At 34.3% G+C, this 22,268-nt stretch overlaps 3 protein-coding genes across 10 annotated transcripts; all 3 read right to left on the reverse strand.

The window, feature by feature from the left end:
* Positions 1-50: 50 nt before the first annotated feature.
* On the reverse strand, positions 51-4,442 carry LOC111295592 (TatD related DNase). 4 transcript variants are annotated; one of them, XM_089743938.1, is made up of 12 exons: positions 3,586-4,442; positions 3,466-3,486; positions 3,234-3,334; positions 2,863-2,920; positions 2,715-2,758; positions 2,512-2,592; positions 1,949-2,019; positions 1,717-1,827; positions 1,469-1,543; positions 1,032-1,265; positions 638-721; positions 51-347 (listed from the first exon to the last, which is right to left on the reverse strand). In XM_089743938.1, exons 1-12 carry the CDS (start codon positions 3,605-3,607, stop codon positions 278-280), a joined length of 972 nt encoding a protein of 323 aa, XP_089600064.1. In that variant the 5' UTR covers positions 3,608-4,442; the 3' UTR covers positions 51-277. The 4 variants fall into 4 exon arrangements, with proteins under 4 accessions (XP_089600064.1, XP_022744868.2, XP_089600066.1 ...); XM_022889133.2 differs by having other exon boundaries at positions 1,032-1,248; positions 1,461-1,543; XM_089743940.1 differs by having other exon boundaries at positions 3,466-3,490.
* A 151-nt stretch (positions 4,443-4,593) lies between these two features.
* On the reverse strand, positions 4,594-6,847 carry LOC111295591 (syntaxin-121-like). The gene is made up of 2 exons (XM_022889132.2): positions 5,967-6,847; positions 4,594-5,412 (listed from the first exon to the last, which is right to left on the reverse strand). The coding sequence occupies exons 1-2, from the start codon at positions 6,517-6,519 to the stop codon at positions 4,979-4,981; spliced, it is 987 nt and encodes a 328-aa protein (XP_022744867.1). The 5' UTR covers positions 6,520-6,847; the 3' UTR covers positions 4,594-4,978.
* A 1,673-nt stretch (positions 6,848-8,520) lies between these two features.
* On the reverse strand, positions 8,521-21,556 carry LOC111295741 (uncharacterized). 5 transcript variants are annotated; one of them, XM_089743936.1, is made up of 28 exons: positions 21,216-21,556; positions 21,012-21,106; positions 20,455-20,554; positions 20,244-20,296; positions 19,874-20,036; positions 19,000-19,120; positions 18,787-18,849; positions 18,624-18,704; positions 18,390-18,484; positions 18,149-18,299; positions 17,789-17,875; positions 16,844-16,963; positions 16,633-16,761; positions 16,457-16,554; positions 16,238-16,361; positions 15,984-16,091; positions 15,357-15,498; positions 13,508-13,618; positions 13,341-13,401; positions 13,117-13,204; positions 12,650-12,835; positions 12,434-12,544; positions 11,695-11,859; positions 11,430-11,588; positions 10,544-10,777; positions 9,782-9,952; positions 9,380-9,492; positions 8,521-9,274 (listed from the first exon to the last, which is right to left on the reverse strand). In XM_089743936.1, the coding sequence occupies exons 5-28, from the start codon at positions 20,014-20,016 to the stop codon at positions 8,719-8,721; spliced, it is 3,417 nt and encodes a 1,138-aa protein (XP_089600062.1). In that variant the 5' UTR covers positions 20,017-20,036; positions 20,244-20,296; positions 20,455-20,554; positions 21,012-21,106; positions 21,216-21,556; the 3' UTR covers positions 8,521-8,718. The 5 variants fall into 5 exon arrangements, 4 of the variants coding, with proteins under 4 accessions (XP_089600062.1, XP_022745163.2, XP_089600060.1 ...); XM_022889428.2 differs by having other exon boundaries at positions 13,117-13,183; positions 20,192-20,296; XM_089743934.1 differs by having other exon boundaries at positions 20,192-20,296.
* Between the last annotated feature and the right edge of the window lie 712 nt (positions 21,557-22,268).

The following is a 22,268-nucleotide window of genomic DNA, read 5'->3' on the forward strand; positions in this document are numbered from 1 at the left end:
CTCTGCCCTGATTTTTGTAGAATTGAAACATGCAGAAGGATAATATGATATGGCAAAGAAGTTTATAGACAATGAGAAAATAGAACTTCATGAGCATTTCCCTTTCCAAATTGAGTGATTACATAATCAATATAAAAGCAAAATACAAGACAAATATGCAGGTGACTTCAATGGATTCCATTCCAATGTCTAATTCTCATTTTCATTTAAAAAACTCTTGACTTGTGGCTTCGCAATGTGAAGGAGCAACGAAGAATCTAAATAGCATAAACCTTTTTCATTCACTTTCATGCCGACCAGCAAGAAGAGCATCTGCTGCAGAATCCAAATCATGAGGGAAGAAAACCCTACATAACACAGGTGGCCTTATGAAGCAGAACAAATAAATCTCTAAAATAAAACATAGTTTTAACTTTTTAGTAACCATGAAGGTAAGGATGATGAGGGCAAAAAACAGCTTGTTATCAACTCAGATTCTAACATAAGTTACCTAAAAGAAAATTTAATTAACTAATATGGTCAAATATTCAATCAATCTAACTTCTAAGCTGTTTGATCACTAAGTAACCACTTTATCTAGTGCCCAAATCACCGATTGTTAAATTTGAGAAATTCCTAAAATTGCAAACAGAATTACCTGCAGGTGTTCTGGTACAATGTCGCACTCAGCTGATCAATGTCACTGATTCCTTTACAGCCAGCTACCACCTCAAGAACTTGCCTGAAAGACCCCACCACCACCAAAAAAAGTAAGACAAAATGTGTTGAACAGAATAATATCTCCATTGATAAGGACCAAATGAACAAGTTAATATGGTGGATCATTTGCTATGGAGTATATACTGAAAGAATGCATTGATGTTAACATATTTGCTATATTTGAGTCAGTTCCTAATTGTAGGATGACATGATACTTGTAGTAGCTTGCAATATGTGAGGAATGAAATTTTCTATTTTCAAAACATTCTCCAGCATAATCTCTTTTTTATTAAAATTAAAGTACAAAATGATTTAAAAGCAGTTTCACTCACCGCACTAAACAAGGTTCATTACGTCCTTTAACAAGACTTTCTTGATCATACTTCTCTTTCTTCTTAGAAGGCCATAAGGATTTCACAAAATTAATCCCAGCATGTGTACTCTTGATTTCACAATATGGAGAATCAGTCTCAATCATCATTCTTTCAACAGGTATGCCTCTCACAACATCAAGATTTTCAGCCATCTTCAGTGAGCATCCATTTAGACCTGTAAAAGAACCGGAGCTAAAAGACTCATTAGGTTTACCAGAAACCTTAGCAAGTCCATAACAATGAATGGCTTCAAACAAGTGCATTAGAAAAATCATTTCAATCAACCTGATTGACAGAGTGAAGAAATGTAAGTGCTCACTGCATGCATGGCAAGAAGACATGTTAGGTGAAAACATGAAAGATGCTGCATATAAGTTGGATTCTCACCTACATACATGTTATGAAATGATAGAAGCTTATCACAGTCTTCAGCACTACCAGTAAATGAATGAGTAACCCCACCATTGAACCTATTAAATTGAAAAAAGAAACAAAGACAGCAGACTTCAGCATTTACAAATCAACCAGTCAACCAATTAACTAATATCCTTTTCATAGATAAGGGCAAAGGTGGTTTATAGGGTTAGCAGAGACAAAATTGAAAAAGATATTCACTTGCATAGAAAAGATCCAGAAATCTAACTTGTTAATATTTCGTTCCACAATTTCACAGAAATCTTCAGCAGCTGCACGCATATGCAGAAACATAGGCAGCTTTGTGGCATAAGCTAATTCAAACTGCTTCTCAAAATACCTAGTTTTAACAAGGATAAGTAACAAATATTTAATCATTAGAGCAGAAGAAAACAAGATAATAGATAATAAGACAAGAAGTAACACAATCCCAACAAATATTTCTCTTCACAACCGCTTACTTCTTTTGAATTTCTGGTGGGCAAAAGTGAAGCCTGTCATAATCCAATCCACATTCACCAATTGCCACCACCTAGATTAAGGCAAAATTCATAGTATCTAAGTATACTAAGAACACAGTTAACAACCCCGATTAAAGAGTAAAATATGCAATAGGGACTGTTATTTGGTTACTAAATGTTTTTGGATCTATACAAACAGATAACAAGAAAAAAACCCTCTTATTCTTGCAGTTGATAACTTTCAGTTGCATTATTATTAAAATTCATTTTTACCAACAGAAATACTATGTACATGCATGGGAAACTGTTAAATGTAAACGAAGTTATGTAGAAATTACATTGGAAAAAAAACAGAACGGAAGGGAAAACAGGGCACTAATAAGTTCTGAGATCTTCCACTTGTCTAAACAACATAAAATGCACAGAAAGCAAGTAAAATTCAAACATCTGAATGCATCAATTTCTGCTAATGTTCATCATCTCACATCTACTGCTAGAATGAAAATACACCAATCTAAAATGTAACAGAATTTAAAGATCTAAGACCAACAAGCCAAACCCACCTTCCCTTTTTGAACTCCCTCTTTAGCCAATGCCAAAAGAGCTTGAAAATGTTTTTCAGGATCCCCACTCTCTTCAAACTCCTAAATAAACATAAAAGAAGCCAAGTTCACATACATCTCTGACAAAACCACATAGCTAAATATGTACTTAAAAAACAACAAAAAGGACCAAAGACAACAGTATTTCACGAAACAACACTAACCTTACATCTAGTTGGGTGCACACCAACCGTGCAGAAAAGCCTCCCTGTGATGAATAGCAAACTTTAGATGAATAACCAAAAGAGAGCATTCTAAAACAAAAGAAATGTCAAGGCAGATGTGGGAATAAGTAAAGCATGATGAACGTACCATCCGTTTCTGCAATAGCAAGAGCTTCCTTTGACTCCTCAATGGAACCACCCGTTACCTGTAACAACGAATCTATTACTTTGAATTATGCATTTACAAAAATATCAAAACTAAAACACACTATGCTATGACATAGTTGAAAATTATTTCTAAAAGCTCCCAAAGTAAAGACATTCATCCAGGGTTTAAAAAAATAAAATAAGATTCAGTAATTCCATAAAGAAATAAAAACTTGAACTCAATTTATTCCAGTTCACGAGTTCACTTAACAAACTAAAGCTTCCCAATCCGATGAAACTGAACTATGAAAAAAAGTTAATAACCAAACAGAGTAAAACGAAAAGAGAATTTGAGAAATGGGATTAACTCACGATAATTCGATCAACACCAGCAGTCCAAGCTCGACTCAAAACAGTGGCAATATCAGAAACGTGATGTTGCTTGCCATTATAAATGCCTTTAAACATGCCATCTGTGTAAAAGAAAAATGATTATCCAAGTGGAGAAGAAGAAACCCAGATTGAGAAAGAAAAAAAAAGATGAATAGAAGCCAAAGATTGCAATAGAGCATTATCCGTTTGATGAAATGTGTGAAAGAGTTACCTGTGAAGTTGACTGCTATATCTGTCTTTGGGAGACAGCAAAAATGAAAGGAAAGATTTGTTAAGGAAATGAAAGAATAAGTAAAGGAATTAATTCATGGAATCGAAAAGATCTACTTGCCTATCATCCGAATTGGCGCCATGGTAAAGAGAGAGAGCGAGAGATGGCCTTGGTTTTTTTTTTTTTTGATGCCTACGCGTAATGGACGTAACGGCAAAGCACTAGGCTTTCTCCAGCTTTGGAATATTTCTTTTCGTCGGATGTCGAGCTAAGTTTAGCCCAAAATATTTGGCCGACAAAAAAATGTAGCCCAAGAACAGGTGAGAAAAAGCAAAAAGCCGAAATGTTGAGAGTTGAATTTGAATCCACGCCCTTTTGGACCAGAACCTTAATCTGGCTCCTAAGACCAACACTTGATATCACAGTTCCAACAAGAATGAAAATGGCAAATGCCAGTCGCTGGTGATATTTACTTTGGAAATATTATTAAATTCCACATCCCCGACTTCACGCCAGAGTTTGTGTTATTCCATTGTTTTTTGTCAATAGTTTTTCCGTAAGTTCTGCTTAATACATAAAAAAATAAAGAAAATCTTAAAGCAATGCGGCTTAGTATTATAAGCATCTAAAAGCCGAAAAGAAAAACCACCATGATAATAAAAAGATTATAGTAGCATTAGTCCATTTTTTTTCCCTTGTGTTCTGTATTCTGATATCTTGTTTTGTCTATTTCTTATCTCCATATGTAGCTCCTGAAAGCCAGCTTTTTTGACAGTTCTGTTTTTCCTTAACAACTTTACTGTTCACATTTTCTAAATTGTGACAATAATGATAAAATTATTATTATAATAATGTAATAAATAAATAAAGAGATGGTTGATCATCATGTGCCAACCTGTTTTAAAAAGAAAATCTACCAGTCCTTTTCTGTCTACATTTATTTATTTATTTCCATTTCTTATTAACTTTTGCCAAGTGGTTAGTGGAGGGTCACCATTGTTGACTTTGATTCCAAATCCAAAGTACACACAAAAATATATATTCAGGGAACAGGTGACCGGAATGTATATTACCCAAGAACTAAAATTTATTTATAAACTATAGAGTATAGAATAATAAGATGGTATGTATCAAATGGAACATACTTTTATAAACAGTACCTGTAGCAACCGAGAAAACAGGAAAGAACTGAACCAATAATACTAGTTACAGGAAAGAATCAATGATCAAAATGGTGTCTCTCCAAGGAAGTCTATCTGAATTCTGAAAGGAAATTATGGCATTCCTTTAGCAATCCAGCCCCATCCAGTATCCCCAGCTTTCCATTAAATAACAAAAAGAAATGCAGTGGAAAGCTTCCAAGCCATTCAACCAAATGTCTCAGCCCATCAACATTTCATCTTGTAGATTCACTAAACCAATCCAAAGAAAAAGGAAAATGTAAAAACTCAGATCTCAAACAAGAATACTGCAAAGCTATCACTGTTCGATGCCTAAACACAGCAACATATGGTTAAGCGGTGGGTGGAGGTGGAGATGGGGTTACTGGCGTTTGAGATGGAGTGCTGTTGCCGCCACCACCACCATTGTTTTCCCATGGTCTCACAGTGAATAAAACTACAAACAAGATGATAACCAGCAAAAGTATGATAGCATAACAAGTCCATTTCCGGGTATTTTTCTGGTAATTCCTAGCTGTTTGCAACCGCTCAGTCCCACCTCTCACAAATGAATTAGCTCTGTTCACTTGGCTCTCAATATCATCCAATTGCTCACCTTGAGCTTCAACCAGCACTGCCATGTCCAAGAAAACTTGGTGCAACTCCTTGAGATTCTTCTCCAAATCCTTGACAGCATCATGCCTTTCTTGAATCTCATTGATTGTGTCCAAAATTCTTCCCCTCCCTTGTTCTTGAATGGCCTTTTGCAAAAAAGTCTCACTCTCGCCTGCAATATATTAACACAAGTTCTTAAAATTATACCTCAGTTTTAGTCCATAATAATAATGATAGTGATTCTAAAGAATTTATCAAAATCTTCATTTTTACAATGCTTTATAATTAAGATTTGCATGTTTCAATTTCTAATTAAACCAAAAGATAAGAATTTGAATTATACCTATCTATATGTGCACATATTTTCAAGATTACACCCAAATTTTCTATATAACTATTTTACTAATAATCACTTATAGTAACCCTCTAATCATCCCAATTCACTAAAAACATTTCAATTAACTTTTTTTTTCTTTTCATCAAATGAAATCATCCTTGAATACCGAACTTTTCAGGAAAAATTTCTAGCGGCTAGCAGTTAAAACTTCGAACTTTCCATCCGAGTCTTAAAGTTGGAATCTTAAAAGGAACCTAATGAACTTTATGGAATGGAAACAAAAATAAAATCTTTCTTTTTTTTTTTTTTTGTTAATAGACTTAGATTAAAAACAAGCTTTCTAAAGTACCAAAAATTCCGAAAAGAAAAAGAAAAGTGATTAAACTAACCTGTTGAAATCAAAAGATCAAGAGTCCTGTCATCTGGGTTTTCTCCGGTAACCGTGAAATACCTTCTCTGAACAGTTTCTCTATACTCAGACGAGATCTTTTCTCTCAACCCATTAAAACTCTCCATAGAATCCTTCAACTTCTTTCTCAGTCCGTTCACAACCGAAGTTCTCGTCCTGTCTGAAGAAGACCCTGGTCCGCACCCAGGCAAGCTCCTGTTTGCCGCGTTGGACCGATCAAGTGCTTCCAGCCTAACTTTAATAAGCTTGGCCTTTTTCAAAGCCATGGCTACGTCAGCATCCATCTTTGCTCGCAATTCTTTCACGGCTTTCGCGTTGTGTAACGTCTTGCTTTGCTCGTGAGATGACGACAGGCTGTCGTTCAGCCTCTCGAGTTCTTTGAGCTCGTCTTTGATGGACTCGACATCTTCGAAGAACTTGTCGAGGTTGACACCGCCGGAGGTGGAGGATCGAGTCATCTGGATTACGTGGTGATCAGGGGAAGCTTCTTCGCTTCGGAAGCGAGAGAAAGAGCCTGAAAACAGATCATTCATTTTTGGGTTTCTTACCAAAAACTCTTCAGGGCTTTAAAAAACTTGGTTGGACCAGACGGAAATGGTATTAATACACGTGAAGGTGTTTGGCGTATTAATTCATAAAAACCAATTTCTCGATCAGAAAGAAATAATTTTTAGGAGATTTTGACAAAAGGGTATAGGAGATTGAAGGAAGAAATGGAAAGAAATGGTGGAAAAGAGAGTTTTTTGAGGTGGGTTTGGAAGGACGGTAGGAGGGATTTTGGTAAAGAAGGTCTCAAGTTTCAACTAAGAGGGATAGAAGAAAAAGTCAAATGGGGGAAACAGAACATTAAAATAGACATGCAATTGCTAATGTAATTGTTTATTGCTTTTTAACAGGAAATAAGTACAGAATTGAAAAGAGAAAGAGGAAACATCTTGGAAGGTGGAACAAAAGAACGAGTCATTACTCAGGAACCGTGTAATTGTTTGAGCAAATTGGAATGTTCTAAACGCGTGGGGGGAAATTTTGGATAATTGATTGATCCTAGTTATTGTATTTGATTTGATGTCTCTTTGTTTTTGGAACGACTTGATGGGGGAGATTAATCAAGAAATTGAAAACTAGTTTAACAAAGAGTATAAGACTCGGTCGTCTTGATTTGGGTTATCTTTCTCAATCTCTCTCAATTCAGTCGTTTCTGTCACTTATAGATTTGGGTGAATTTACGAACTTTCTTTGGTGACTGATTGTGGATTCATCACTTTTTCTGTTTGCTATTGCTCATCTTTTTAAAGAGAAAGTGTCATTTGTTTTGTTTATTTGTGGTCAATTGTATTAAGCAGTTAGATGATGGGAAACATCAACACTCGGCCAAACTTTAGAAACAAAGCAACGATTTGTGTGTTTAATTGAGATTTGAGAGTCATGAAATCAAGGTTTCCATAGTTAATAGTATAAACTTTCTGACAAGGATTTTGACAACGAATTTTCATTTTTATGTTTTTTTACATAAGTAGATTTATTAGATTTTATGTATATATTGTAAGATTATTATTTTTTTATCTTATAAAATTTACATATATAATGATTTTAAATTCAAAATTTTGAAATCAAATGAGATTCACATAGGTGAATTTGGTAAAATATATATATATATATATATATAAAAAGTGGATTCGTATTTTTTTATTTCCTTTAAATTTAAAATTTTTTAAAAATGAAATTAAATTAATATATTTCTTTGTCTTTATTTTTTATCTTTAGTGTTAAAAACAATAAAGAAATTTTTTTTTTCTTTCCTCACCTGTTTTTCCTTTCTTCCATTTCCTTCCTATCAACTATAATGTCAATGTCCAAAGAAATTAGTGTTTATGGAGCCTAATCGCTAAGCGTACATATTTTCGACATCCATCAGGTGTGTTAATCAGAAAGTGACGCATGCCAAGTTGCCGTCGTTTTAAAATTCAAGATTTCAAATGGAAGAGTATTATTTAAGACATATATCCACAAGGCGTTTATAGAGATAAAAGACACGTAATTGCTAAGGCAAAGATAGAAGCTTGTCCTCCCCCCCACTCCTTACCCTGCGCTCATTACTCCCTTCAATTATTTGGTTCTGCCTGGGTACGTTCAATCACTCCATTCACTTCCTTGATTTGATTTTAGCTATAGGTAACCAGTAAGCCTTGCATTTATTTCTTTAAGCTATAAAAATGTAAAATTCTTATAGGTAAAGAACGTAAACGAATTTTTGACATGTAACGTAAAACCAAGCATGTAATGTAAAAAATTCACTTGTCTTCATTTTAGAAATGTAATCTAAAACAGATCAAAGAAAGTAATATTCTTCCACCCAAAACCAAGCAGAGCCAAATATTACGAAATGTAATCCCTCGAGTATATTTAAGAGACCAGGGAAACAGATGGATTGCATCCTTAAGTTGAATGACGGAAGGAACTGTAACTATAATTAACATAGTACTTGAGTTTCTCATTTCAAAAATTCTTAGTCCATTTACATGTAGAAGTAATAATAAAATAAATTCTTTTTTTTTTGTTTCCTTAATTTGAAAACCAAAAAGAATGTTTCATCTCCTACATTCACTGTGCTTTTCTCAATTCCTATTATACCAAGAATTATGCGATAATTTACATGTGAAAGTTACAATAATTACTACAACCAAGATCACATCCCTAACGGAACAGAAAACATGTGAACATGAGCCAACATTTCAAGTAGATTGGAGTACAGTAAGATAATAGGGATATCCTTGGCACACTCCCGAAGCCTTGTTCGCTTCTCCTTGATTTTCTTCATCACTGATGGGTATAAGATTCCAATTCAAAACATAGTTTGACAAATCATATATTCCTGGAGCAAAAACACAAATCTGAAGAGGAATTTCAGCTGTCGACCTAGGTTGAAGTATGAGATTAGTTGAGCTTGACCCGGACCATATGAACTGGGAGACACTTTCCAGGAATGCCGACTTCGTAGAACATGTTGCAAGAGCATCAGTTGTGATGATTTTCATATCATTCACAACTGGAACATCACACCACCCTGCTTGGTTTTCCGGAGGGAGACCTGACTGAGATGCAGCAGCATCAATCGGTTGATTGCTACTACTGGGGGAATCAAACGTCTTGATATGGACAGATGCAACAGCATCAGATGAGTTGTTTATAGTCATCTTCAAATTTACTTCACATAAAGAAGCCCAGAAGTTATGTTGTATGGTCCGAGGCCCATCTACTAACCATGATATTGGACTCATGCTAGAAAGACTAAAAGAGAAAAAAAAAAAAGGGACACCAAAACAAAGAGAGTGATCAGTATAAGTGGTATCTACTAATTCATCATTAAAGTTATTGATGTTGCCTGAGTCTTACCTGCAATTAAAAGCATGATGGGAAAAGAGAAGTGGTCGATTAGGAGCAACAGAATCAATATTACCCTTCAGCAGTTGAGCGAAGAAAACAAAATCAACTTTGTAGTCATACCCCTAATCCATGAAAAATATAAAAGCTGAGAGCATCAGGAGGCAAGTAAAAGATCCAAAGAATCAACAAATAACCACTCCAATCTAGTTATCCAAAAAAGGCAACAGCATCATCATCGATATTGTAAGCTTGAAGAGTCAAGAATGAAATGGTGATATAGGTAAGAGACAACATAACCTGAGTCAAATTACGACTGTAATGGTAGTGATGATGTAAAATAATCAACATAAGGATAGACATTCCAATCGATTGTTATATGAACGGCACAAGAAGAGCAAAAAGGTTAACAACCTGACGTGACATTCCCTGGTATGATCTTTCACAATGGTTGAAATAAGCAAAAGGTGAACTAGATACATCAAAGAGGGCTTCACTGTTACCCTGAGGGCCCAATCTTACATCACTTTGACGAAGGGAAAGAGGAGGAATATTGTTTTCAGAAGTTGACGACTTCCTGCAATCCTGAAATGAAAATTGAAGTAGATTATAGTTTTAAGTCAACTAGTGAAGATGAAAGAAACAAATATTATTTGGCAAGAAGAATTCATGATGACAAACAAACCTTTAACAAGCTAATATGTGGCCAATAGCATACTTACTAACACTAAAAGGTGATGAGGTTGATAGACTAATAAAAGGTAGAATTGCAACTTATGCACAATCTACAAGGTTCCAGTCGGGATCACAACCAAGCCACAGATTTAACCCTAACCTGATATTTTTACTGTACATTAGATTTTTTATCAATGGGCATTGAAGTCAGCTCAGGTTCAAAGGTACAACATCACAATTTAAAGTAATTATTGTGTCCCATAGAACCAACAAGAAGGCATTTGATCAAACACCCTCCCACCCCCTAGCCAAAGCCCATCAAAAGAAAAAGACAAAAGTCACTTGATATTAGCTAGCACAAGTAATTTATCCCAGTAGTAATATAACTTTGATTATCAAATAGAAAGAAGGCACAAAATAGTTATTCTTCCATTTGAAAAGAACAAGATAGTTTACCAGACGAATAATCCAAGGTGCAATTCTTATAACGGTCTTACCAACCTTAAGCATGAAGAAGCATGACAGTGCTTGACCAGCATATAAAGATTGAGACAGTAAGATGCTATCAATAGGTTGAAGCATTGAGATTTTCCACTGCTGCCCAACAGATGACAACTGATGAAACTGGAAACATTCAGAACTGGTCTTGTTGACAACATCCATGCGCAAGAGGAACTCTTGCAATCTTGACGGGCAAGGACTAAGTTCAAATGATACATCCAACGATGGTAAAACCTAATAAAGATGAAGAGCATATATTAGAATTGGCTAGGTAGCCAATTGATACATATAGAGGCAAAAAAAAAAATATGATCAACAAAGTATCACCCCATGACCATTTGAAATAACAATTGTTCTTTAATAAACATTTAAAAGGGGAAAAAAAAAATCCACCTAGAAACAACCTAAGTAAACTGACACTTGGATAACATAAAATGGAAGAATTGCTTCAAACTTAACTGGTAAATATAAATACTTTTCTGAGGAAATTTTGCCTGACTACCATCAGCTGACATATATTAGTATTTTAATATTACGGTATTTTAAAGGATGTTTTCTAGTAACTTGCCGCAACATATTGCTCCCCCAACTGTTTTCTTTTTTCATCTTTGCTTTTTTTTATGACCTATATTTTTTGTGCTCTACCATAAAAAGATTAAAATGTTGTTGATTGTACCTTTTTCCCCTTGTCACTTTACAAATCAATTTCACAAAACAAAGCTAATAAACAATCATTAAGAAACAATACATATTTTAAGCTACCAATGGTGTATATATATATATATATATATATATATATATATATATATATATATATATATATATATAAAGCAAGGGCAAAGAATCAAAATATGGACCCTCAACATTTTCTTATTCAAGAACATACCTCCAAATTATAATGCATGCGTAGAGTGCGATATTTCATGATGCTTGATACATCTTCCATTTCGTAATATATTGTGATGTACAAAGAAATATTTCCAGGAACAGCAGCATGAAACCAAAGAGGCCAAGACAATGAAGTTTCCTCCTGCACTGATATGTCCTGAAGCATAGACCGATGTAAAGTTTATGAATGAAAAAGGATGAGGTGCTACCAACTTGCTATAAATTGTCAATAAAGCATTCACAGGGAAACCTTCCAAACTAACCTCAGGAAAGTGAAATACATTCTGCAGCATTTTATTAATATTAGCATGTGCGCCACTTTGCTCAACATTCATTTTCTTTTGTATGCAAGCAGGAAATTCTACATTAAACTCCTGCTGATTCCCAGCATTTAGAAATCTAGGATTGCTGATCTTCATCTTTAGATTCTGTCAAAACATTGTCATAACCCGCATTATAGAAACAATAACTCTTTATCAATATATTATATTAAGAGACAGCACAAGCATGAATGTACATCATATATGAGGGAAAACCATAGTAATTAATCCCTGCCAAGCTCAGGTTTCACTTGAGGCTGGACCAACAAAAGGCCCAACCAATCTGACTAGGCCCACATGTTTTTGACAAAAAGAGGTAAAGACCTGAAAGTCAAACCATTTTTCATCTATGTGTAAAATTATTTATAAAGTTGTAAGCAACATAGATTATAGATTATTAGGGATTGTTACCAAGCAAAAGCATTTGATGGTATAACATAGTAGATAACCACATAATATAACTCTGTGTTCAACTATTGACCATGGTCAGACCAATGATCCACCTTCATCAACTTCATATCTGGGCTGGCTTTAGTTACACAAGGAAAATAAAACCCATACCAAATACAAGATCAAGATGCAAATTGAATGTTCAAAAATGAGAAAAAGTTGGTTTACACTAACTCAGTCAGCAGATATATGGTAAAGATTATAACACTAAAATGGGTAAAGAAAACCATACCTTGACAGGAAATTTTGATTGGTTACTTAATTCCAACACAAGATGCCGTAAGTCTCCCACATATGTTTTTTTTGGTAAAGAATGAATACAACCCTCAAGCTTGGGTAGACTCTAGACATACATCAAAAAGCAGTGCAAGTTAGACTTAGATGCAGTTCCACAAGGAAGAGAGAGTGAGGGAAACAACAATAAAAGCAGGTTCAGAAGAACATGCACCTTAATCACTATAAACTTCAAGTCATCTCTAGGAGAATGCTTAGCTTTCCTTCTTCCCTTGGCAACTCTTTTATTCGCAGAGTTAGACTCAAAATTATGAAAACCTACTACTGAACTTGACAATTTCCATTTAACACCAACAATTTTCAGAATGCCTTCTATTCTTGGTGTAACGGTTAGTTGCACCTGAAAAGTAAGGTATAGCAAATAAAAGTTCAGCAAAACTATAGTAACTAATGAAAAAAGTATTTTAATTATGCTACATCATTGATAAGAACATCAATTAGGTGATATAGCTGTTCTTCCTCATGATTTCATTTTTCTACATAAGACTATAAGTCTATAACAGTCCATAAAACCAAATTAAACTTTTAGAAATCTTCACAAGTATAATTTTAATAGTAGATGACAGTTCGTACCAACATTCCCATCTATAATTTATTCAAGTATTAATGTAAAATACGCACCAAGGTCTTTTCAGCCCCTTCCAATGAAAAGTCAACCTCAGATAAAATCAAAGATGAGTTACTATCCCTGCAGTCATCATGCAAACACCTATATCATCAGTTGTATATGATATGGCAATGACATATTGGAACCTCCTGACAGGAAGAATATTGTAAATACATAAACACACACATGCATATATACAAACAAATATACATATATAGTCAGATACAGACGCACATACCCAGTGAAGGTTGATGTTCGGTCTTCATCATTGTGGAGTTCAATGTTTGAACTATTTGCATCTGCGCGATAATTAATGCATTGGTAAACCTATATTAATCAACATTATACATAAGTTGAAGAAAGGAACAAAGACAAAAGGAAAGGTAAAAGACTTTGACAACTTGCCAGAGTTCATTTCTTCAGGATTTGCAGAAAGCTCACATATCAAAGAAACAGTTGAGATGGAAATTGGGATTTGCAGAGGGTTTTTAAATTCAATATCCACTTTTATTGCTTCTGCAAACAGATGAAGAAGAATATATCAAAAAGATCCAACAATGTAACAAGCAAGTAAACTTTTTGCATCTTCTCTTTGTTAACTATTAAATGACCATTTCACATTTCTAATAGTTAAAGTTAAGATTTCAAATGAGTAGAAGTTGAATCTAAAATTCCTTCCCAGGAATGCTAGGGCCTTGATGCTATGTTAGGAAAGGATTGTACAGGACATCTAAATCTATTATAACTCCTAGAAAATTCTCATTCACTGCCAATAGCATCATTGCCAACACAAAGTGTATGTGCTCATGCAGAATATATGAATCAATTTTGCGCATTCTACTTTAAAATTATAATTTCATGTCGTACTCCAAAGAATGAAAAGAGCCCAGTCACCAATCTCATACAAAAGAATCCATTTTCATGGGTACATGAACATGAAGGACGTGGCAGATGAATCTCCTAGAGTAAAACGAGCAGAATAACACTAACAGCCATAACCAGACAATAAAAACAAGAGGTAGATAATGCAGCTAAGTATGGCAGCAAGAAATGAAAAATTGGTTGTCATTCTCCCTTTCCAATCACAATAAACTACGCTACCAAGGTCCCATCCAGTTAAGATAGTTGCATAACCATTTCTACAAATTCATAGAACAAGAAAGAACAAAACTTAGCACAACCAAGGAAAATATTTTTACTTAAGTTGACAAACTTCGCAAATCATGTCCCTCCAAGAATCAAGCAAAGCATGCATTTTTGTCCCCTTTCATTTTAAAAACTTCTCACCCGTTTGTGACCACCATGTCTCAGAGCTTTAGACTGCCATTCTGTGACACCATTTGTCCCAAGTGGTTCAATGAGCTTGTTTATTAGTTACTTCGATACAGCCCTTTCTATCTATTTTATGCTTATGAAAACCGCGATGCTTTGACAGTTCAGCCAAAATTGTTTTTTTCTATTTGGAATTGATAAAAATAATATACATCCAATGGACTTCATTCACCTTTTATATTACTCAAAAGTTTTTACATGCATTTTGAAAAATGAATCATTGTTAAGTGAACCCAAAAACAATGTTTTCACAAACATTAAGACTAATATGCATTTCACTGATTTAAATAGTCAGCAAATCAGTGACTTGCATAGTGGAACTAGCATTTTTATTAGAAAAAAGTTTGAGGATTTTAGTTTAATTCTAGACATTGGTGTGAAATTAAGAATATAGATTTGGGGTGGTTGCCTCATGTAATAGAAAGTATCCTTTTGGGAAAAAAATAAAAAATGAAAAGAATCAGATTTCCCAAAGGAACCTCATCTAGATGTTTGTCATAGCACAAAAAAGACGAAATTAGGGAACCAAGTAGGTAGATACTCTGTAGCTGCAAAGAAGGTGATCTAGATATTTTGCAGATCAATTACTAATAGAACAAACAGGATAGAGTTGTAGAATAGAATTTGCACGAGGCAATAACGACATTGGGCACAAATTTTTGCAGTAAATGGTGCCATGGCTTATCTTGGTTCAAGTTTTGGCCTATCCATTTAGTTTAGAAACAATAAACTATGAAGCTAACCTCACTGGCTAATATCTATAGAATGCTTTGTTTCTAAAAAAATAGCTGAATGTGAACCAGTCACCAGCCAAAAACCTTCTAAGTATTTGTCTTTGACAGAATTATAAGTCAGAATGTGAATATTTCTTTGTCCTAGAAAACAATTATTAACATTATGTAATGTACTAACACCTTCATACCTCCTGCCACACAAATATTTGATTCTTTATATTTTTTTGGCATAAGCTTTGATTGTAACTCCAGCCAGTTGGACCTGGCAGTAGACAATGATGGGATAATGTCCTCCTCCAGTGAACGCCATTTGCTTTCTCTGACACTAGCCTGAAAAAAAAAGGGAACAACTATGACATCATCCACAAATCATCTAAACCACTTTTGAACACATTCAGTAAGCATATCAATGAACCACAGGGAAGAATATATGGTTTATGTTCAAAAATTGACTTTGGTAATTTCATACACAAAAATTACAACCATGAACAAAAACTAAACTACAAGCCACACGAGTTCCAACAAGCAATGCTTGAGCAATCACTTGTTAACAAATTTTAGTATTTTATTTATATATAGTCCTTTAATCCAGTTTACTTTGTTTACATGTGAAGATAACTCAAAACATGATCCATAATCCAATATCAACCTGATCACCTTTTAACAAATATGTGTTTGCTTTTGCATGCAAGCACAATTCATCAATTAACAGTGAAATAAGAACAAGGAGGAAAATCAAGAGATATAGGCATCTTCAAGAACATTGAACAAAACAATTAGAATTCCAGATAACAACAAATAATAATTCAACTTACAGCTGCAGAAGATGCATAAGTTCGATGATCTTCAAAAATGACCTGAAGTGAGGAAATGGTGATAACAGGCAACTGAAGTTTCATCACCTCAAATGTCTTCCCAGTTTTCTATATCATCCAAGAAAAAAGTAATTAGACAACCCTGTTAAATTTGTATATGACAAATATGTATGCTAATAAAACCCATTTCTATTTTTTTTGTTTCCTCAGTCTACCAAGCACAAAGGAAATAAAATTAGTAACTTCTGATTGACCTGAACAATCTGAAGAAAATCTCTCAGAAATATCTCTTGCGTTTTCTTTGACTGATGACTGCTTGCCAAGACCTCCAACATATGAGTGACAGCGACATCATACATGCCAAGAAAAGCATACCACCTATATCAAGCGAGTTTTATTAGCACCATTCACAATAAAAATTCAGCAACTGTTAAATTCGTATAGAATCCAGCTTCACATTATTTGTAGCTTACTGTCCAATGTGGAAATGAACATGATCTTTGATAAGGCTCCACGTGGTTCCTTTGTAAACAGAAACAGCATTTCTATATGTACGAATCGCGTGTTTAATCTGAAGAAGAAAACATTGTAAAATATTAGAAGAGGGAGGATTTGATACATTATTGCTATACTTAAGGGATTTGGATACCTGATCACATTTTTTATAATGATCACCAGAGAGAACAAGATGAAACCCATATTTATGCAGCATTGTTGGTTTTGCGAACAAGTAGCAAAAAGATGCTTGCTCGAGCATCACAGCCATATGTAAAGGATCCTAAGGGGGGGAAACAAAAAAGGTTGTGAGTGATACATAATATGCACTCACCCAAAGCAATTCCCACGAAATAGAATATTACCTCACCACAAATGCGGAAATAAACAGTGGCAGCTTCTTTGATCTGATCTCTTGTCTTCAGCATCTCTACCCACCAAAGACCGCATCTGGTGGCATTTTGTTGACCAGCAGATCCAAGCTTCTGCATGAATTGAATAAATAAAGGGGGGAAAAAAAACCACAATGGGAAACGTTAACACTCACTTGGAATTTGCTACATGTAAAGTTCACTTGATGTCAGCCATCCCAAGTTGACACCACAACAGATCCGAATTACTTACACAAACCAATATAAGGCGTAGCTCATTCTAGCCAAAAAAAAAACCCCAAAATATCCCCAAGAACATAAGCCCTTTACAACTTATTCTAGTAGATAAAGGGATTTCTTTCTGTTGGAGAAACCCATTAAGTATACCCTTGGCTTATGAAGAAAACAACATTTATCTGACCAAGCTATTGCAAGCCATCAATCCCACCCACCATGCAATAACATGTAGAAGACACTACCAAATTTGTCCAATGTCATTCACATAATAACTTCTTCAATCTCAACAGACATAGATATTTCATTCAAGGTTCAAGCCTAACTGTTCATTTTAAAAGCACCCTTCACCCATGCTAACCATAGCAAAATGGATGTTAAAGAAATCTTGATAATTTGACGCAGAAATGGCTATATATTAAACAGGAGGTCATTCGAATATATAGCAAAATAATGATGATATCTAAAATTAGTTTACTTATATCTTGCAGCATCTATCTTTCAAATAGACATCAATTAACCAATTTTCTTCTTCAGCTTAAAAATCAATGTAATCAATAATACGGATTGCATTGTAGAAAATAAGCATACTTGAAGGGATGTTATTAATAAAATTTCCATAAACCATATGTGGTGCAATATATTTAGCTCTAAAGCCTAAATTAATTACAAGAAAATAAGTAAGGAGTCAAGAACTATACATACCGAATAAGTATTAGATGCATTTTCCATGCAGTACTCTGCTTCTTTTCTTGATTGATCAAGCATGAAGTATGTAAGCCCCATCATCTCCTGAAAAAATGAGCGAGACATAGTAAGATCGCAAAATAGGCACAATAACCCCAGAAGCAAGCCCAAATACACTGTAGAAAGTTTTCATGAGGCCTATGTCAATAAGAATGAATGTAAATTCATACTTTCCTTTAATTTGAATATGCAAACCATTCATATGAAACACAACCCAAGCCAAAGAAAAAAAAAAATTCAACTTGAAGTTGAGAATGAAAATAAATAGTAGAAGAACAAGGTATGTTTTACAAAAGGAAAAAGAACATTTGAAGCAACCTGCACACCAGCATAGTGCTTCCAGGCTTTGTCAAGCTTGTAATCAGTGGAAATTAGGCGATAGTTTGATAGTGCAAGTTCATAGTCTTGTAACATGAATGCATAATCAGCCAAAATTCTAATCTGAGATTCAATTGAGCTAAAGGTATACCTATGAACAGAGAAAATAAAACTAAATTAGGATAACTGATGAAGAAATGAGAAACAGACTTGAATTCAATGAATTAGCAGCAACACTTACACAGGACCATTTGGGGTATCTAATGCATCTTCTTTCCCCTTCCTCCACCACAAGTTTTTAATTTGATTCCTAAATCCTTTCCTTGTAGCAGAAACCTAATTTTAATATGAAATATGTCAAGAAGAATAAGAACATGAAAAAGTAATTAAGAATTAAACAGTTTTTAAAAAATAAAAAGCAATATATGGGAAATCGGATATGAACACAAGGAACAAATTTTGGAAGTTAAAATACCTGTTGGTTCAACACACGTATCTTTTGTTCGATGTAAGGAATAATGTGTTTAGATGATAATTCTTGCATGAGATCTTTTATCTGTTCCCAGATTATGCAAGCATAAGTAGACTTACAAACAAAACTATTTAAGAATATCAGATCAAGTTATTGAAAAAGTTACCTCATTAAAGTCATCAATATTGAGGAAACAACCAAGATGTTCGGTAGGCAAAGCATCAGATTTCTGTCACAAAAGTACATGAATCAAAGCATTAGACTGACTTTATTGAATACGCTTGTTGGTACCTTGAACCAAAATAAGATCCACCTAATATTTTCCTATGAACAAGTAAATAACCGAAAGACAATAATCCTTCAAAGTCGAATAATTTACAAAAGGGTCCCAAGGGTTATCTTGATGATGGATCTGCCCGTCTTGAGAAGAATTAATGCAAAGTAATTGACAGTCATTTGGGCCAAATGTACTTCTCATCTCAGTCAAAAGTTTAGTAGCCCTGCAAGCAGAAAAGAAATTAAAGTAACTTTCAACTGGCTGCACTGCAGATCTTATCATGTATTCGCTTTCCTCACATGGCATCTGCTTTAAAGAACTAAAATACACATAATATTATTATTCAATCTATATCAGGCCTTTAGCTTCCTTTGTAGTAATTATATTATCAAAATCATCCCACAACGAAGTAGAACTTATGAAAAAATCCTGACTGGCATAAGATGAAAAAAAGGGTCTGAAATTGGGCTTCCCCGGCCTCAACAAAAGCTCAATCTGTTTCAATTTTCACATGATGTTTCATTTCCTACAGCTTCTTTGAGGATGTTTTCTACCAAAACCAAGTCTTATTCCATGTAAAATGGGATTCTTTTATAAACTAGGTTTATTCATACATGGTGAGGATCTCTATCCAGGTTTTTTGCTATTCAAACTCAGGTTTTTTCCAGCTTGTTATTATCCACTTCATCTCATTTCTTAATAGGTACAGCTGATTGTAATCTAATGTATTCAATTAGGTGCAGCTTAAAGATTCTTGCAAGCCTTACGTGCAACCCTTTACATGTCCTAGTAAAAAAAGTAAGAAAAAAAATATATCTCCACATTGCTCCACCAACTTAAAACAGAAAAATAAAAAGTTAAGCCTATACAGGCAAGCATGTCCTTCAGAAATTATAGAGCACTGTTTAACAGCATTGCTATCATCCTTATTGCACTTAATAATTTCAAATATAGCAAGATAAGAAGTGTGGCATACTTCTCTGAAGAACCAGCTTGATTATCATGCACAAGTATGTAATGCTTCAAAATCTTTGGGTCCATTGCACTGTCACTGAGAAGAGAGGGCAATTTGTTGCTGTTAAAGAGGTCTACAAATCTGTTTATGGGTTCCTTATCCATTGAAGAAACAACCAAAACGCCTGCAAATCATTTTGGACAAGAAATAATCAACAAGCGAATGCAATATCATGTCTAGAATGAACATTTAAAGAAAACCATAAGTGGAAGGAACAAGATTAGCAGAGCTTAATTATAGCAAAGAAAGCAAGGTATCAAATAATTTTCAAAAGCTTACATGCCACAGGATGATCAAAAGCTTCATGGTCAGAAAAGGACAAGGTACGTACAAGCTCTTTGTTAAAAAACTGAAACCATGATGGTAAAATTTCAGATTCAGGCCCTGCAGAAAACATTCACCATATATAAATCAAATCAGACAATCTCAATAGTATAGTAAAAATGAAAAACCGGCCACAGGGAAACAAAATGATAACAAAAAGGACAACAATAAAATCTGCAAAATTATACCCACTAAATATCCAAATCAATGTAACTTACTAGAGAGAAGATCGTTAACTTGAGGTGGGTCAGAAGACATTTCAGAAAAATCTTTCTCTCCCACATGGGTAATAACCTGCTTTAGCCTCTCCTTCGCTACCTAGCCGATCAACATTGTTTTCAGAAAGAAACCACCAAAAAATGAAGATGAAAACTATCACATGATTGGAATTGCACATGCACTACTAAGCTCGAATCAACTAACTTTTATTCCAACTAAACCAAAACCCATCAACTTCGTTTTTTGCAGTGTACAATAAATCTCCCTCATTCAAATCAATTAAATTACAGATCCCAATACTAAAATACTTTATCAAAGCTAAAGAATCAATGTCAGGTATTTTAAAACTGAAATAGCTCCAGTAGCTTCCAACTCAACTAGTATCCTATTAGTGCTGTTGATTATGTTCCTAATTAACCAAAATTTCATTATCCACCTATTCCAGTTCATACAAAATTGAATTAAAGTGATCTTCACCTACTTCAAAAAAACTGAAAAGAAAAGTAAAGCAGCTACATTATTAGGCTACAAAACAGGGAATCTCAATAGAAATTACCTCGATATTAGGTTTTCGAATATCCGAGGCGTAAAACAACCGCAATTTGAACTTATGCAGCCTGTAGGGTTGATCACTCACTGTCCGTACAGGCACTGCCACCATAATTCAGATAAGTAAAAAAGAGTAATCACCTCACAATTCAACGTAAATATACACAAAAATACGTATAAAAATCCGTAGAAAAAGATTTGAATTATTCACCGTCAATGTTGGTGAAGTCGCAGAAAGGGGAGAGCATTTGGATAAAGGAGAGGCCGTTCTTGAGGCAAGATTCTTCTACAAGTGGAGTGCAGAGTACCATAACCACCGGGGTGATCTCCTCCAATAGCATTTTTCCAAGTGGCGAGTTCGCCGGATCCGCCATGACTCTCCCTCTCTTTCCCTCTCCTCCGATTGTCGATTGCCCTAATACGTGCAGAAAGGAGCTTTTGTGAAGCTCCGAGTAGATTGCTGCGGTGAGATGGCGAGTCGACTCGGTTTTTTGAGAGGCAACGAGATAGAGCGAAGTAGCTACCTCTTTAGCGGACTCTTCGATCGGACCCTTTGTTTGGTGTCAATGGCGGTTTTAAATTGGGAGAGAGAGAACGTTGCGATTGGTGACGTTGGGGAAAGAATTTGTGGGCTTACAGCGCGTTTTGTCATTTAAGCTTCGGACTATTCATGGGCCGTTTTATAGTGGTAAGGAGCCCGAAAAAACGCAGGCTCATAAATTGATGGGCATCAAATGGGCTTAGTCAATGGACAGCTTTATTTATTTAATTTTTTGGTATTAGACTGCTTTTTTTTTGTCATTTACTATATATATATATATATATATATATATTTTTTTTTTTTTTTTTTTGAGTTGATGTCTAATTGTTCGTGTAATAAGTTGTTGAATAATTCGATTTTACAGATAATTTAATTTTCCATTAATTCAAAGCCTATAAAAATAATTAAATATCCTTGTAATAATCAAGATATTGATTATTACTATACATCCATAAATCACATGTATGAATTTTCATGTCTTTTTTTTTTTTTTTTTACATTTTCATTTAAGAATTTTACATCTTTTTAATTTTGTACCTTTCTATTTAAGTTTGATCATTGATGTTTCTTAACCAAATGATTACGATTTAAAAAAAAAGTATTTATATAAAAATAAAAATTAAACTATCATAAAATCATTATATCATTTAATCTTGTATTTACTTATAAAATACTAAACTTTATTATAAATTCACATTATTTTTTATATGAGATTATCCGTAT

This window comes from Durio zibethinus, chromosome 14 (assembly GCF_047325235.1).
Source record: "Durio zibethinus cultivar Kanyao isolate XHJ-2024 chromosome 14, ASM4732523v1, whole genome shotgun sequence".
In the NCBI taxonomy this organism is placed as follows: Eukaryota; Viridiplantae; Streptophyta; class Magnoliopsida; order Malvales; family Malvaceae; genus Durio; species Durio zibethinus.

Bases quoted from the DNA above. Each gene is read 5' to 3' on its own strand.
- LOC111295592 (XM_089743938.1), bottom strand. From the start codon at position 3,607: ATGGCGCCAATTCGGATGATAG. The intron at 2,593-2,714 runs GTTAGTGTTGTT...ATGTTTATTTAG, and splicing joins TGCACCCAACTAGATGTAAG to GAGTTTGAAGAGAGTGGGGA. The intron at 722-1,031 runs GTGAGTGAAACT...GGGGTCTTTCAG, and splicing joins AATGAACCTTGTTTAGTGCG to GCAAGTTCTTGAGGTGGTAG.
- LOC111295591 (XM_022889132.2), bottom strand. From the start codon at position 6,519: ATGAATGATCTGTTTTCAGGCTCTTTCTCTCGCTTCCGAAGCGAAGAA. The intron at 5,413-5,966 runs GTTAGTTTAATC...AATATATTGCAG, and splicing joins TGATCTTTTGATTTCAACAG to GCGAGAGTGAGACTTTTTTG.
- LOC111295741 (XM_089743934.1), bottom strand. From the start codon at position 21,378: ATGGCGGATCCGGCGAACTCGCCACTTGGAAAAATGCTATTGGAGGAG. The intron at 21,107-21,215 runs GTGAATAATTCA...TTATGGTGGCAG, and splicing joins CGACTTCACCAACATTGACG to TGCCTGTACGGACAGTGAGT. The intron at 20,037-20,191 runs GTAAGCTTTTGA...AATGATTTGCAG, and splicing joins TTTTGATCATCCTGTGGCAT to GCGTTTTGGTTGTTTCTTCA.